Source organism: Leuciscus leuciscus (genome assembly GCF_965113295.1).
Source record: "Leuciscus leuciscus genome assembly, chromosome: 19".
NCBI lineage: Eukaryota > Metazoa > Chordata > Actinopteri > Cypriniformes > Leuciscidae > Leuciscus > Leuciscus leuciscus.
The window spans coordinates 1,551,563-1,567,642 of record NC_138743.1 but is presented as its reverse complement, the minus strand read 5'-3'; the positions used below and the strand labels follow the sequence as shown (position 1 = coordinate 1,567,642).

Here is a 16,080-nt window from a genome sequence, read left to right as displayed (position 1 = left end):
AAGCGAGACGGTGGGAAATAAATGAGGAGAAGTGAGGAGAGCGGGATTTTTCCTTTAGGTGTGTGTGTGTGTGTGTGTGTGTGTGTGTGTGTGTGTGTGTGTGTGTGTGTGTGTGTGTGTGTTGATCTCCCATGATTCCCTGCGGCCACAACCTCCCGTGACTCGCCAGAAAGTTTCGTCACAAGTATGAATATAATATTTAAAGTCCCCCTGTAGTCAATAATTGTATCCCTTAAAACTCATCTTTGATCACCAAAGCTACATATTTAAAGGTTTTTTCCTTGATTTTTTTTTTTCATGCATTAAAATATCTTGAATGTAACTCGACTCCCTTGCCTCATTTAGTATGCGCGGTTCTATGAATATGCAAATGAGCCCCGCCTCCACTCCCTCACTCAGCTCAGAGATCCACTGGTTGATGATCACACGTTGATCTGGGCCCGGTTTCCCGATAACGCTCACTCTTAGCGTGCTAAGAAGACTCGAAAGATATATCTTACCAAATTTGTTTATGTTCCTAAGTGTGTTCCCCGAACTATACCTTAGAAAGCTGCTTAAGATATCCCTTCTTACGTGCGACGTTACCCGGCGCTGTCCGTGCCAATGGTGCTGAATTGGTTGAAATCGATGACTCGAGAATCAATTATTCTCTCGTGCAGGGGCTGTTTATGTGAGAAAGTGGTGTTCTTTATTAGAGAAGCACTTCAGAAATAGTTGAAATTGCATTTATTATGATTATTGGATATTATAAAAAATAATCCAAACTATAATAGCCTATAATAATCTTGCCTACATATTTTAAAATTGTAACATATTGGCATTGCTGCCACAATAACCTTTTCAAAAATTTACGTGCCTTCTTCTCTTTCCCATTTTTGTTCGCTGAGGTGGAGCTCAGTGAAATATTGTTCTTGTGTAAATACTTTCCAGCATTTCAGTAATAAAAGTTTACATCTTGCGTACGGTGCTCGGCAGTGATCAAAAAGGATTTAAACCGTGAATTTCGAATCTCTTGTAAACTCAGAGATATGGATTCAGGCGGCAATTAAATTACCACACGACCTGTTTGTCAAAAAACAGGAGGTACTAATTTGGCCAGGGATTTTTACGCGGATTGGGTGAGAAAAACACTGATATTATGGATTCGTACGGCACTAAAATCACCGACTTACCCCTGTAAATGTTTAAAATACGACGAGCCCATGAGAAACAATATTAGCGTCCGAATAGGACTTAACTGACAGTAGCCTGTGCTTTCACTGGCCTTTAAAAGAGCGTTTTAATTAAATTAATAATATTGTATAATAATATAATAAAAATAAAAAAATCAGTGTAATGACAATTTTATTCTTTGCATGAAAACACTTGAATTAGCCTAACTGAACACTGTCTGGGTGTATTAAAACTTCAGAATTATATTCATATAGACCTGCAACAGTGATGAGGTAAAGCTAAGAGTGGTCCAGACCAACCTTACGAAAGTGTGACTTACAAAAGATATACTTAGCGTACGAACGTTTCGGGAACCGTCCCATAAGGTTAAGAGAGAGGTTAAGGAATAGGTTAAGAACTACTTAGAGATAAGAACGCTTTGGGAAACCGGGCCCAGATTGGTTACAAGGTAGTTTGTGACGTCAGAAACACCAGCGATTTCAAAGCGTGTGTTTGAGACTGTCTTTGGTTCACTGCAGTTTTAAGGAGGAAATACTCAGCAATGCTGTCGACTTATGAACTTACACATGGTTTGTCTTAAAGCGTATTAAACACACCACATAGACACATAAACTACATTAAAAGCTGGATTTACACCACAGGGAGTGAACTGGACTCCTAATGAATTTATGAAGCTAACTGCAAAGTCTAAACTATCAGCCACTACAGCAAAGCAACTCACGTAGATGTTGGAAAAGAGCCAGAGTGAAAGTGAACACACGACTGCATTATATTCCACAAAGGCCGATTAGTTGTCGACTGCAGATAAGCTTCATCGTTATTCACGGCACGTCTGTACTTTGCAGAAATCCTTCAGCACGTTGAACTGTGGCCTGCGATCCGGTTCAGGTTAAAGTGTGGAGATTACGCTCCTGCTTCTCCAAATGAACCTTATCTCTTTCACCTTTTTCCTCACTCCAACTCTCTATTTTATCTGTGTGTGTGTGTGTGTGTGTGTGTGTGTGTGTGTGTGTGTGTGTTTTATAAAGTTAAAGAATCACATGATTCTAGAACAAGAGTTCTCAACAACCCTGGAAAAAAAAAAAAGTATACTTTCAGCCAGACTATATCAGCACTTCAAGTGTGTTAATGATTAGTTAGCTTGAAGCTATTTTGGAACTGCACATTTTGTACTAACGGTCCTTGCACACCGAGTCCGAAATCTTCGTATGCGTTTTCTTCGTATATTCGTCATTCGGTGGCTCTGACTGCCGAAACACTTCTCGAAATGCTTGATACGGATGCAGAAAACAAACCCGATCCGAATTTCTTTATGATGGACGAAAGTTTCGGAGGCGAACGTGATTGACAAAACATTTATTTTTGAACGTGACACGAATTTAAGTATATTTTAGTTGTAATTACACTGTAGTAAAGCATAACTTTAAGTGTGTTTAGTGTACTTTTGTGTGCTAAACTGGAACAACTTCAAGTATACTTTAAGTATATCCCTGTAGGGACTCATTACATGCTTGATTAGTGATATTAAAGTGTACTTTATTTGTGTTACAAGTACATTACAAATTCATTACGAGTGTCTTCGACACACACAAGCAATATATCATAAGTGTATTATATTTGAGTAAAATATAAAGTATATGCTCAGTAATTCCTCTGGCTTATTCCAAATACTACAAAATGCACATTTAGTCTTCAATAACAAATGCACATTAGTAAACTAATATTACTTATACTAATATACTATTGTATACTATAATGTATTTTGAAAGTATACTTTTAACGCATTATTACAATAATAATTTCTAGCATACAGATAAAAATATACCTAAAATATAAAATAAATACACTTAAAAAAAAAAACTGAATATATTTGAAATAAATAAAAGATATTTTTAGAAAATATACTAAAGTACAATTATTTTAAAGTGTGTAAAAAGTTGTATTGTGAAAATAGGTAAAAGCATGATGCTAATATACTTTTAATATATTTAAAGCGAGTACTTTTTTTAGTTTTACTACTGAAAAAGGGAATAAATTTCAAATACAATAAAGTATACTTTTTTTCACTAGGAAAATCGATTAAAATATACTCTAATCTAAATTAAAATGCTAACTATAATAAACTGAAATCGCATTTCCGTCTTTCCGGAGACCTCATGAATCCCAGGTTTCCTAACGAGCAGCATTTTCCTCATTTTTGACACATTTAGCAAATGAAATCCCATAATAAACACTGTAAATGTCAGTATTTAATTGTGCAGGATTGATATGCACAGAATATCCCTGCAGAAATGAGTGTAAAATGTGCTAATAACGACTGCGGTTAGTATTCACACAAGCTCTCCATCAGCAGGACAGCACAAGAGCATCATGGGAAATGATTTATTCAGGAGAGCCACATAGTGTCTCTTTACCCACACTTACTCCTCTTCATCAGGCCTGCTGGTTTATTGATTAATTCATGGCCTTTATTAAAGTTTCACGAGCTGACCGATTGTCCTCCGCCATCCCGAACTCTCCGGTTGATCTTTAAACCAACGAGTCGCTCGGTAAACGTGAAAAAAGCTCCCGGAATCGTCATTATCCTCCGGATCACACACGAGGTTATAACGGGATCAACTTGGAAGACTTAATGAGGGTCCATAATAAGCATCGTCATGGAGGAAGAACATGTAATGTCTGCGTGTCATGCACAATATATATAATCAGGCCTGAGGAGGCGTAGAGACTCTGGAGAAATAAACTCGCTTCTGTTGATGCTTCACGTCTTTTTCTTTAATGTTTTAATGCTTCTTTCTTTAGTTTGCTGATCATTCTGTTTGGACTGTTATGTTTATTTTCACTCTGTGTCTGTGAGTCTGTGATCATCTACACTAACGCTTTATTTTACAGTGTCATTGTTACATATGTTACATGTACTTAACGTAGTAATAACAGTAAATTATGCATAATTACATGCAACTAACCCTCAACCAATCCCTAATCCTATAGTAAGTACATGGTGTTAATTATTATTACTCAGTACTTAAATATATAATTACAGTGTAACAATGAAACCTTAAAAAAAAAGTGTAACCGAAACGGTTCTCTATATAGAACCTTAAAGGGTTCCGTCAGGTTCATATATAGAATTACTTATTTCAGCAGGGCCGCGGGAAGTGGGGGTGCTGGGGGTGCTGCAGCACCCCCTGTTTTCACAGAATTGTAAATGCAACGCATATGTTTGTTCATTAAAATGTATAATTTTTTTAGCATTTAGTCATTTATTTGTAATAAACACTTTAAGTGGGCTATTTAAAAATTGTTATTTATATGTTAAATTATCTTTTTAAAACATAAGCGCAGAGTGTTAGCCTACGTAATATTGTGTGTTTGTGTTTCGAAAGAATTTGTCCGCAGCTGCTCAAAAAAAAAAAAAAACTACAAAAAAAACGTCAAAAACCCCACTGTCAGTGTTTTGTAAGGAACAGGCAAATATGTAAAATATAGCAGGAGACATTTTAATTGTTTACTAATAAAACAGTTATTTTTTATGTCAGTGTCGGCTAGACAGATGAAGTTGACGACTCGCGATCTTCGCAGCGCCAGAGAGAAATGCACATTTCATACGAATTGCATAAGCAGCGCAGTCTGTTTTCTTTCGTTTTGAATTGTTCTGCTTAATAGTAGACATTTCAAGCTATCTATATGTCTCAGGTCTGTGAGGCAATAGGCTACCTTATAGGCCTACGCTGAGTTTCATTATGAGACGAGCTCCAGGTTCGCCAGCGCCTCCGTATCCTGATTATTTATTTTCTAATAGCCTATATTTAGGCTACTTCTTATTAAATCCAGACAATTTGTTGATGAAACATCGATTAAAATTAAGATAGGCCTACAATTAATACAAAACGAAATTAAATTTAAAGACAGGCTTTGTCAGGGCTTTGTTCAGTTTGAGGTCTCTGTGAAAGTTTTAAAACATTATTTTAGTGCCACTTTAGAGCGCTCACGTCCGTAACGGAGAACTGTCTGTAACATTTTTTTATTTATTTTTTATGAAATAAATTTCTAAAAAAATGCGACTTAGTCCAGTGCGACTTAGGCTATAGATGTTTTTTTCTTCCCCGTGGCGCATTTTGTGACTGATATGCGACAACGGAGCAATAAAATAAAAGGGACTCCGGAATAAAAGCATGAATCAATAAAGTCAAAAATGTGATGTGCAGTCAGGTTTGAGTGTGTGCGCGTTTTTGAGGAGTTTTATAGTCTTGATATTGTTTCTTATTCAAAAGTGGTGACTCCACCCCCCCCCCCCCCCAAAAAAAAACCCAGCACCCCCAACCTAAAACCTCTTCCCGCAGCCCTGTATTTCAGGGTACGTTTACACGACAACGATATGCTTAAAACGGAGAAGGTTTTCCTTTGAGTTTTCCGTGTACGGACGACACCAGTGTCAAAACGATCCCCATTTACACGGATCCGCGAAAACGAATAAAAACGGTGTATTCTGCAGCCAGGCCAGTAGATGGCGATGAAACACTATAGACTGAACATGTAATGAGCATTTGCATGTCGTCATGGTTTTCACAGATTCACATTTTAATTGTTTACATGGAGACCGTTTTAGAAAACTTTGAAAAGAAATCTGTTTTTCAAAAGTTTGCGTTTTCAGGCGCCCAAAGCGTGTAATTGAATGACCAAAACGCATAAAAGTTTTATGCTTTTAATTGAAATCGGTGTAGTGTGAACAGCCCCCCAGCTTTAAATTAAACTTTACGAATTAAGCAGCTCGTAAACATACTTTTTTTAAAAACTAAATATCCATATACATATTATTATATATGGAACCCTAGGGTTCTTGACTCAATTTTAAAGAACCCTTGATGTCAAAATGGTTCTATATGGAACCCTAGGGTTCTTGACTCACTTTTATAGAATCTGTTATGCCAAAAATATTATATGGAACCCCAGGGTTCTTGCAGCCCGATCTCATCCCAAGCTTTTGACATTTCGTCTACATCGAACGCACATGGCACCCTTTAGCGTCAATATGAGACGCAGATAGATATGGGCCAGAAGGCGCCTCCTAGCGGTCTAACCCTAACCCTACCCCAGACCTAAACCTACCCATAACCGAACAAAGCTCTGTGCGTCTCATATTGACGCTAAAGGGTGCCATGTGCATTCGATGTAGACGAAATGTCAAAAGCGTCAGTATATGACGACTTGAGATGAGAATGCGTTGGGTTCTTGACTCACTTTTATAGAATCTGTTATGCCAAAAAGATTATATATGGAACCCTAGGGTTCTTGACTCAATTTTAAAGAACCCGTGATGTCAAAATGGTTCTATATAGAACCCTAGGGTTCTTGACTCACTTTTATAGAATATGTTATGCCAAAAAGATTATATATGGAACCCTAGGGTTCTTGACTCAATTTTAAAGAACCCGTGATGTCAAAATGGTTCTATATGGAACCCTAGGGTTCTTGACTCACTTTTACAGAATCTGTTATGCCAAAAAGATTATATATGGAACCCTAAGGTTCTTGACTCAATTTTAAAGAACCTGTGATGTCAAAATGGTTCTATATGGAAACCTACACTCTTAAAAGAAATGGTTCTATTTAGAACCAGAAATGGTTCTATCGCCCTCTTCATATATGGAACTCCAAAATAGTTCTATATAGAACCACTTTAATGGGTTCCATAAAAAGAACCCCAAATGGTTCTTTGAAACCAAGTTAGATGGTTCTATATAGAACCATTTAAGGGTTCTTTATTATTAAACGAGTTCATTATTATTGAATAAGAAAATAAACAATCCAGAATTTTTTTTATTTTTTTTTATTCAATTGATTATACAAAAATAGTAGTGTCATATTTAAAATTGCACTTCTGTATACTCTGTATTAGACAGCAAATTTCACATTTACATTTAAGATGTTTAATTACATTTTGGATTATTTCATTTAAGCATTTTCACTTTGCAATAAACACACATAAGCTTGTTTATGTATATACAGTACTTCACTTTTACATGTATCTCTGAAATGAGGAAAAACAAATCATTTTTGATATTTGACAATGCAGATAAAAATCAAAACATGAACAATTAAAACATCTATTGAATAGCACTACAATTTACACAAGTTGACTGTACATTTTCAGTACAGGTATTGGTGTTCTAGTGTCGTGCTCTTGTCTAAGTTTAAGCATATATTTTTTAATAAAAGTCATGCTTAATGTCAACCGGGTATTGCACATTGAAAAGAAAATAGACTGCAAACAGGCATTCCACAGCCTGTGTCATGTCAATGTCTGCCTCTCTTATGATGTTCACATTGTCCATTATAATGCTGACGCTTTCAGCCTTGAGGGGATCAGGAGAGCCGTTAAACACAATGGTTGGTGTAGGACCTTTGGGTTCCTATAAAACAAACATTTCACCTTTTGAGTGCTTTTCACCAATTAACAGAAGTCATCAAATAGACTTAAAATTACCCCATCATTTACTCACCAACAAGCCAACCAATGTGTATGACTTTGTTTCATCAGTTTAACACAATCTGAGATATATTTAATAATAAAAAGCTTTGTAATGTGTTTGAATGTCAACATTACTGATGACTGAAGAACATTCAACATGCTACCACGTCAGCTCCACTTTGATTACTTTGAATCTCATTGGTTCTTTCGTTCTTGTAACTGAATCGTTCATGACACAACACAGATATGACAGCTAAGCACGTGACACGCAAGAACCAACAAGACTCATAATTATTGATGTGGAGCTGATGTGCCACCCCATTGGATGTTATTCCCTTATCATACATAGTCTAATTATAGCAACCTGTCTTGGCAAATGTAATCTTTTTATCTCACTAACGTACCATTTGTACGTACCATTTTGCTTTAGAAGACAAGTATGAACCCCTGGAGTTGTACAGATTTATTTTATGACTTAAATTGGGGTGCTATTCAATGACATTACAAAGCAGTGCAAACAGTACAAAGCTTATGACTAAGGAAGAGAGTGAGTAAATTATAGGGTAAATTTAATTAAAATTTATTTTATTTTATTTTTTACAAATTTGGCATAAGGGTGAGTAAACTGGTTGTATATTAGGTACAGAAATCAATTAAAGGGATAGTTTACCCAAAAATGAAAATTATGTCATCATTAACTCACTCTTGTCATTTTAAACCTATATGGCTTTCCTTCTTCAGCATAACACAAAAAAAGATATTTTGAAGAATGTTGGCAACCGAACAATGCTACTGGTACCCATTCACTTCTATTATATGGACACCAAACCAATGCAGGTCAATGGGCACCGTCGTTGTTCGGTTACCATCCTTCTTCAAAATATCTTCTTCTATGTTCTGAAGAAGAAAGTCAAAGATTTGAAATGACAAGAGGTGAGTAAATGATGACAATTTTTATTTTGGGGTAAACTATTCCTTTAATATTTGCATTATTTTAATACATGTTTTCACTCATACATTTTATAGGAGCTACAACCTTTACATTGACAATGCAAACAATGCAACTTTACACTGGAACAGATAGGTTGGCATGGCACAGATAGGTTGGATGGGGGAAAATGTATGGTGTTGTTACCTTCTGTGGTTTCCTCTGCTGGTCCAATGAGATTGGCGTAGAGTTTTTTTTGACTTCCTTCTTTTGCACTCCTGATGATGTTTGGGGCCATTTCATTCAGAGATGTTTCCATGTTCTTCACCAAGTCTGTTCCAAACCTCATTGTTATTTCATGCAGCATCTTAAATACAAAACACTACAATTACTTCAGGTGCTTATATCCAAATTACACACTTTCAGCCAAACAAGTTCCTTAAAGTCAACATGAACTGGAGGTTGCAACTGACTTCCATATAGTGATGTTTTTAACGATTAAATTCGACACCCCTACATGATATTAGAGTCTTCCCGGTAGAATTTGCGCTAGAGCTCCCATTTCTAAATGACCTCAATTTTAAACCGCAGTATATATCTAAAATTAAAATAATAAAATCAGAATAAGAATAAAACTAAATAACTTTATATCAAATAAAATACTTCATATTTGGCAGACGCTTTTATCTAAAGGAACTTGCATTGCGTTCAATCTATACATTTATCAGTATGTGATACCCTTTTGCATTGCTAACACATTGCTCTACCATATGAGCTATAGGAATTCACAGAAATATAATTACACAGATTTTTCTTATATGCCTGGCACAAAATGTAACAATGTTTACTCACAAGCTGTGGCACTCCAAGAAAAGGAAACTGCTCCATTACCTCAGCTGCAGGCCTGTCCATAAGCTGTACTCTTTTGAAAAGAGTGCGCTTCATCCGGTTCTTGACTTCAGAGTAACTGGGATTGCTTTTACGTAACTCCAGGGTGATGGCATTAATGTGTTCCCGGAAACTTGTCTCATCCTCACCCATTACTTCCAGGTCCAACACAATCTGAGGTAGGAAGACAGTATTGTGCAGTACACGTAAATATGAATCAAAGTCACAGAATAAAATATTTAAGATTGAAACATCAATCTTAAAAACTGATGTATCACTTAAGGATCACTAAACCAAATACATCCTGTGAAAAGCGCTATACAAATTTGAATTGAACAAGCATAATCTCTATATACCAACATGTGTTTCATGTTAAGACAAATTTAATCTGCCTTCAACATCAAATTTATTGAACTGAACTTGCCTCTTGTTGTTGACTAAGTCCCTCAGAATCTGTTTGTCCAGCACACTTCCTTTTAATCCCATACTTCTCCTTCATTTGCAGGACGATTGATGAGCTAACCAAGGGAATCCTTTCTTTTTTAAATTTGTTTCTAAGGCATTCCAACAAGGTATCCTGTAGACACATTTATACTTTCTTTTTAAAATAGATTTTTTCCTGTGTGAGATTTTTTAATGAGCAATGATCTCAATATTTTCACAATATTAAAATAATTGCAATATGTTCATACATAACCAGAGGAGCTGCCATCCTTCAAAAATGGAAAGCGGGTGATCAAACTCCCCAGAACATCTCCATACATTTTATGATTTGGGTACCTAAGAAATATAATCAAATCTATTATTTCAGTACCCCACAACCAACAAGTTTAACATAAAATACATTTAACTGTTATAAAAAATGAAACTTCACAACATCACAAAATGAACATTTATAAGTTTTCATTTGTACGTTACCTCTGAAACTTTCTTTTGCATCAATGAGGTTCATAGTTTGAAGCCAGTGGCACGTGTCATCTACTGACCATTTATCAACCATGGTTATCTGGGGATAAAAGAAAACAGAGCATAAATAACACTTCACAAACCAGCTATGCATTAAACACACCTAAACATTTTTGGCTTTAGAACATTTGAATGCTAAATTTAACCATGTGCTATCATCACTTTAATCCAGCGCATGCGCACAGTAAACAGACGAACACTGCGCAGTAACTGCACAGTTTTAATGCAGACCGGCCGGAAGTTTTGAACTGTAGCAGTGTCCACTTTCCTGCTGAGTTTAGCTCCAACCCTGATAAAACACACCTGAACAAGCTAATCAAGATCTTCGTCTGTTCTGGGTTGGAGCTAAAAACTGCACGAAAGTAGATCTCGCGGGCCAAAGTTAAGAACTTCTAACGTTATACCTGTTAACATAGGCCTGGGAAAAATACTCACCGCAAACTGAGTAACGTTATGTGTGAAACTGCGACACACATTCACATATCATTCGCCTCCGTCTTCCACCCGGTTCACTTTTACTTGAAATTAAAATTCAGCCTTCTAACTCGAAGCTCGTCTCCTTATAACACAGCTATCTTATTGTAGTTGACAATGTCATTAAAATTAACAAGTAAATAAAGGGAGCCTGTATCTTAATTAATTTAAAAACCGGAGCAAAATCAATTTAACAGGGCTTTCTGAACCGATGGCTGACGAAGCCCGTCAGTAGGCCTACTAACGTTACACAATAGCAGTGTTTTTAACTGAGGTAAATTTTGCTTCTAGTATCAGTATTTAACACAAGGGCTAAGTTACTCTAACCAATATAAATATTAACTGTAATACTAAATATTTCGGTAAAATCATTTCAAAAATGTAAAAACTTAACTTACCTTAAGGTATGAACGGGGAGAAATGGCGGACTCGTCAGTTTGAAAAATTAACTGTCACTTGTCTCACTTGTCTCGAGGTTCATCTTCGCCAATCCACCAATAGGAATTCAAGGATGACGCAACCCATATATGCCACCAGGGGGATTTTTACGCTTATTTGTTTTTTAATGTTCCCATCACAATATGGTATACAAAATAAAGAAAACTCCTGGTTAGTTTTTTTTTTTTTTTTCACAAAATGATTCGTCAAAAAGGTAGACTATAATGTATTAGGAAATATAAGTTTCATGCTAATGTACAGCTCAAATCATACATTAACTAGATATTAATATTTTTGACTACAGCAGTCATTCTCATGGGTCTTCTTGACCAAGCGGCAACCTCCCCGTCTCTCTCTTGAAACCAACACGGAAGTGAGTTAAACTGCAATTCATTGACTGGCCGCTTGGGCTGGCTGCAGAAGTGAGCTATCTGTATCTCCCCCATGTTAAAATTACCAACTTTACAGCAGAAAAAAACATGTTTACAGCCTGGATCTCTATGTGGCTTTGGTCTATACAGCTAATTTTGCCCTTCATAACAACTGTGAGGGGGGTGAATTTTTTTATAGTTAGTTGATTAATATTTAAAGTTCTGCATAATTAAGGGTGTGGCCACTTGAGTGACAGATGGATTCCCGCTGATGTCAATGCTAGCCGTTTGTCTGCTGTTACTAGCCGTCACTTCACCTCAGCATATGTTAGCTGCTGAACTTGCCATCTCTGCAGTGTTTTGTGCTTTTTTCCGGGATTATTTCATACAATTGAATACACCCATTACTTCGCCCATGGCTTTGGATTCCGTCGTTGTCGTCGAGTATCGTTCGAGAGAGCAACCAGCGCAGTATTTCAGTTGTTTTCCTCTATGAACATGCTCTAATGGATGTCTGACAATTTCGTTGCTTTTTGGAGTTTTCAGATTTAAAAACGTCAATAAAGGCTCGTTCGTTCTGCTCTCACGGAACAGATAGATTATAATATGCTTATGTACCGTCAGATGAAATCCTGCAGGTGTCGGCGCTTTCTCCGTCCATGCAATAAATGCACATCCATGAATGAGCGCGGATTTTCTAGCGCATTTACTTGAACTTCATAGGCAATATATCTATGGTTTAACCCATTTGAGAGGCGGCCAAAATCAGAATTTAAAATGGACTGAATAAGCTCTCTACGAACTTGAGCGATGCCGCGCTGACGGACCATAGACTATAAAAAGAGAGTGACTGACATGTAACGTTAAGCACATAAATCACTGTCACACACACTCTCAGAGTAATATTAAGTTACTGCATAATACATTTTCAACTCAGAATAGTACAGAATGAATCATATCAAGGCTCCTCAGCTCCACTCACGCCCCGCCTCTTTGCCTATTTTCTGTTATCCGGGAGTGACGCAAGGCCAAGATGGCGACGGCCGGCTCCGCCTACTTTAGGCTTCAAAAATGCTCTTCAGAAACCTACGGGTGACGTCACGGACACTACGTCCATATTTTTTTACAGTCTATGGTCTTGACTCAAAAAGCTTTGTGAATGTGTTGTGTAGGCCTATAATTATTGTGTAATCTTTAGTTTACACTTCAGTCATAAAACATGAATTATAGAACCATTTAAAAAAAAAAGGTTCTTTGCTATGCAAGGGTTCTACATGGAACCATTTTTTTGATAAAAGGTTCTATTGGCCAAGTACGGAACCCCAGGGTTCTATATAGAACCTCGAGGAACCCTTTTTTTTAAGAGTGTAGGGTTCTTGACTCACTTTTATAGAATCTGTTATGCCAAAAAGATTATATATGGAACCCTAGGGTTCTTGACTCAATTTTAAAGAACCTATGATGTCAAAATTGTTCTATATGGAACCCTAGGGTTCTTGACTCACTTTTATAGAATCTGTTATGCCAAAAAGATTATATATGGAACCCCAGGTTTCTTGACTCAATTTTATAGAATCTGTTAATGCAAAAAGATTACAGTATATGGAACCCCAGGGTTCTTGACTCAATTTTATAGAATCTGTTATGCCAAAAAGATTATATGGAACCCTAGGGTTCTTGACTCAATTTTATAGAATCTGTTATGCCATAAAGATTATATGGAACCCCAGGGTTCTTGACTCACTTTTATAGGATCTGTTATGCCAAAAAGATTATATATGGAACCCTAGGGTTCTTGACAAAATTTTAAAGAACCCGTGATGTCAAAATGGTTCTATATGGAACCCTAGGGTTCTTGACTCACTTTTATAGAATCTGTTATGCCAAAAAGATTATATATGGAACCCTAGGTTTCTTGACTCAATTTTAAAGAACCCGTGATGTCAAAATGGTTCTATATGGAACCCTAGGGTTCTTGACTCACTTTTATAGAATCTGTTATGCCAAAAAGATTATATATGGAACCCTAGGGTTCTTGACTCAATTTTAAAGAACCTGTGATGTCAAAATGGTTCTATATGGAAACCTAGGGTTCTTGACTCACTTTTATAGAATCTGTTATGCCAAAAAGATTATATATGGAACCCTAGGGTTCTTGACTCAATTTTAAAGAACCTATGATGTCAAAATGGTTCTATATGGAACCCTAGGGTTCTTGACTCACTTTTATAGAATCTGTTATGCCAAAAAGATTATATATGGAACCCCAGGTTTCTTGACTCAATTTTATAGAATCTGTTATGCCAAAAAGATTACAGTATATGGAACCCCAGGGTTCTTGGCTCAATTTTATAGAATCTGTTATGCCAAAAAGATTATATGGAACCCTAGGGTTCTTGACTCAATTTGATAGAATCTGTTATGCCAAAAAGATTATATGGAACCCCAGGGTTCTTGACTCACTTTTATAGGATCTGTTATGCCAAAAAGATTAAATATGGAACCCTAGGGTTCTTGACTAAATTTTAAAGAACCTGTGATGTCAAAATGGTTCTATATGGAACCCTAGGGTTCTTGACTCACTTTTATAGAATCTGTTATGCCAAAAAGATTATATATGGAACCCTAGGGTTCTTGACTCAATTTTAAAGAACCCGTGATGTCAAAATGGTTCTATATGGAAACCTAGGGTTCTTGACTCACTTTTATAGAATCTGTTATGCCAAAAAGATTATATATGGAACCCCAGGTTTCTTGATTCAATTTTAAAGAACCCGTGATGTCAAAATGGTTCTATATAGAACCTTTTTTTGTAAGAGTGTAGTCTAAATACTTTATTTCAGCTGCTGTATAGTATCAGTCCATCAGTTAAGTGCAACTTAATTGCTGAGAACAGAATCTGTCTCCTCCGTGATGCACTTTTATCTTGTTCTGTTTCGGTGTTTGCAGAATGAACTGGAGCACAGTGAAGAGAAAACAACTCTGACTATGAAATATCACTTTTATTTGTGTGCAATAATAGAAGCAAAAAACAACATTAGTCCTCGGCGAGCCTCTGTGCGTTTCCCAACGGGACCCTGTTCATTTTGCTCCAAAAAAGTCCCAGAAATTAGAGCAGTCTCTGTTGAAGACTCAAGCACATGCAGTCATTAGCTCAGGAATGAGTCCAACACAATGGTATTTTTAGAAGAACAGTTTTTCTAAGACTAGTTCATCCAGAAACGAGTCAGTCATCATTTACTCACTTTCATCATGTCACTCAAAACCTGCATGTAAAAAACTAAAAAGTTAACAGATGCCATAATCTTTAAAAAGATCAAGTCAGATTTATTATTTCTATAGTGTTTTATACAATATAGATTGTAAAAAAAAAAAGCAGCTTCACAATAATAAACAGTAAAATAACAGAATGATGTGAACTTATGATGCTTTTGCTTTGTGTGAGAAACACTTCTATTTAAAATCCGAAGCTCTGAAATCTATAATGTGACACTTCAAACCACTTTATTTCAACACGCATTTCCGTAAATAAGATTTCAGCAATTTGACATATCTGCTTTATTATTTCTGGGTGAAGTATTGCTTCAGATGCTCCTCTATCTGCCGCTTCCTCTGTTCTTTCTGCAAGATTTGCATTAAACGCAGCCGAGACACAAAACATATAAAAATGTCCAAAAGTCATCTCAAATAGACCATAAATCTGACCAACAGCGACCTTCAGCTGGGCATCAAACTGCAGTTTATGGAAGCCTATTTCTGCCATAATAAAATCATGATTCGGAAAATCGTAATAATGACATTAAAAAAAATCATAATTATTATAACTATGAGTTAAATCTAAATTATGAGATAAATTGTGACATAGGCTAGTAAGTCATAATTTTGACATGCTAAGTCATAAAAATTTGATTTAAAAAAAAATCTTATGTCATAAGTATGACTTTTTAAGTCATAAATTTAGACTTTTTTTTCGTGACAAATCATAATTTTGACTTTTCATCTCATATGTCATAATGTCGACTTTTTATGTCATCATTATGACTGTTTATGCCATAATTTTGAATTTAAAAATTTTGACAGTATGTCTTAATTTGGATTTTTAAAAATATCTAATTTCTTATAACTTATGTCATAATAAGATTTCTTTTTTGTTATCCTTTCGGCTTTTTGTCATTAATTCGATTTATGTCATAATTTTGACTTCATCTCATAACTATGACTTAGTATGTAGTAATTTCAACTTTTGATCTCATAATTTGTTCGAAATGTTGACTTTTTGTCCATTTTTGTATTTCAATTCTGACTTTTTATGACATAATCATGACGTCATGATTTAAATTTTGGCTTTTCATCTCATGTCATAATGTTGA

The 16,080-nt window shown here is 35.9% G+C and overlaps 1 protein-coding gene across 1 annotated transcript; it reads right to left on the bottom strand.

Annotated features, from left to right (window-relative positions):
- Window positions 1-7,039: 7,039 nt before the first annotated feature.
- Window positions 7,040-11,778, bottom strand: LOC309481581 (sterile alpha motif domain-containing protein 3-like). Its single transcript, XM_082146543.1, has 7 exons — window positions 11,300-11,778; window positions 10,380-10,467; window positions 10,154-10,241; window positions 9,886-10,038; window positions 9,426-9,635; window positions 8,781-8,940; window positions 7,040-7,586 (listed from the first exon to the last, which is right to left on the bottom strand). The coding sequence occupies exons 3-7, from the start codon at window positions 10,223-10,225 to the stop codon at window positions 7,552-7,554; spliced, it is 630 nt and encodes a 209-aa protein (XP_082002669.1). The 5' UTR covers window positions 10,226-10,241; window positions 10,380-10,467; window positions 11,300-11,778; the 3' UTR covers window positions 7,040-7,551.
- Window positions 11,779-16,080: the final 4,302 nt, after the last annotated feature.

Excerpts from the sequence above, each read along its gene's own strand:
- LOC309481581 (XM_082146543.1), bottom strand. The coding sequence starts at position 10,225 with ATGTATGGAGATGTTCTGGGGAGTTTGATCACCCGCTTTCCATTTTTG. Across the intron at positions 10,039-10,153 it reads ATGGCAGCTCCTCTGGTTAT|GATACCTTGTTGGAATGCCT; the intron begins GTATGAACATAT and ends ATGTGTCTACAG. Across the intron at positions 9,636-9,885 it reads GACTTAGTCAACAACAAGAG|ATTGTGTTGGACCTGGAAGT; the intron begins GCAAGTTCAGTT and ends TTCCTACCTCAG.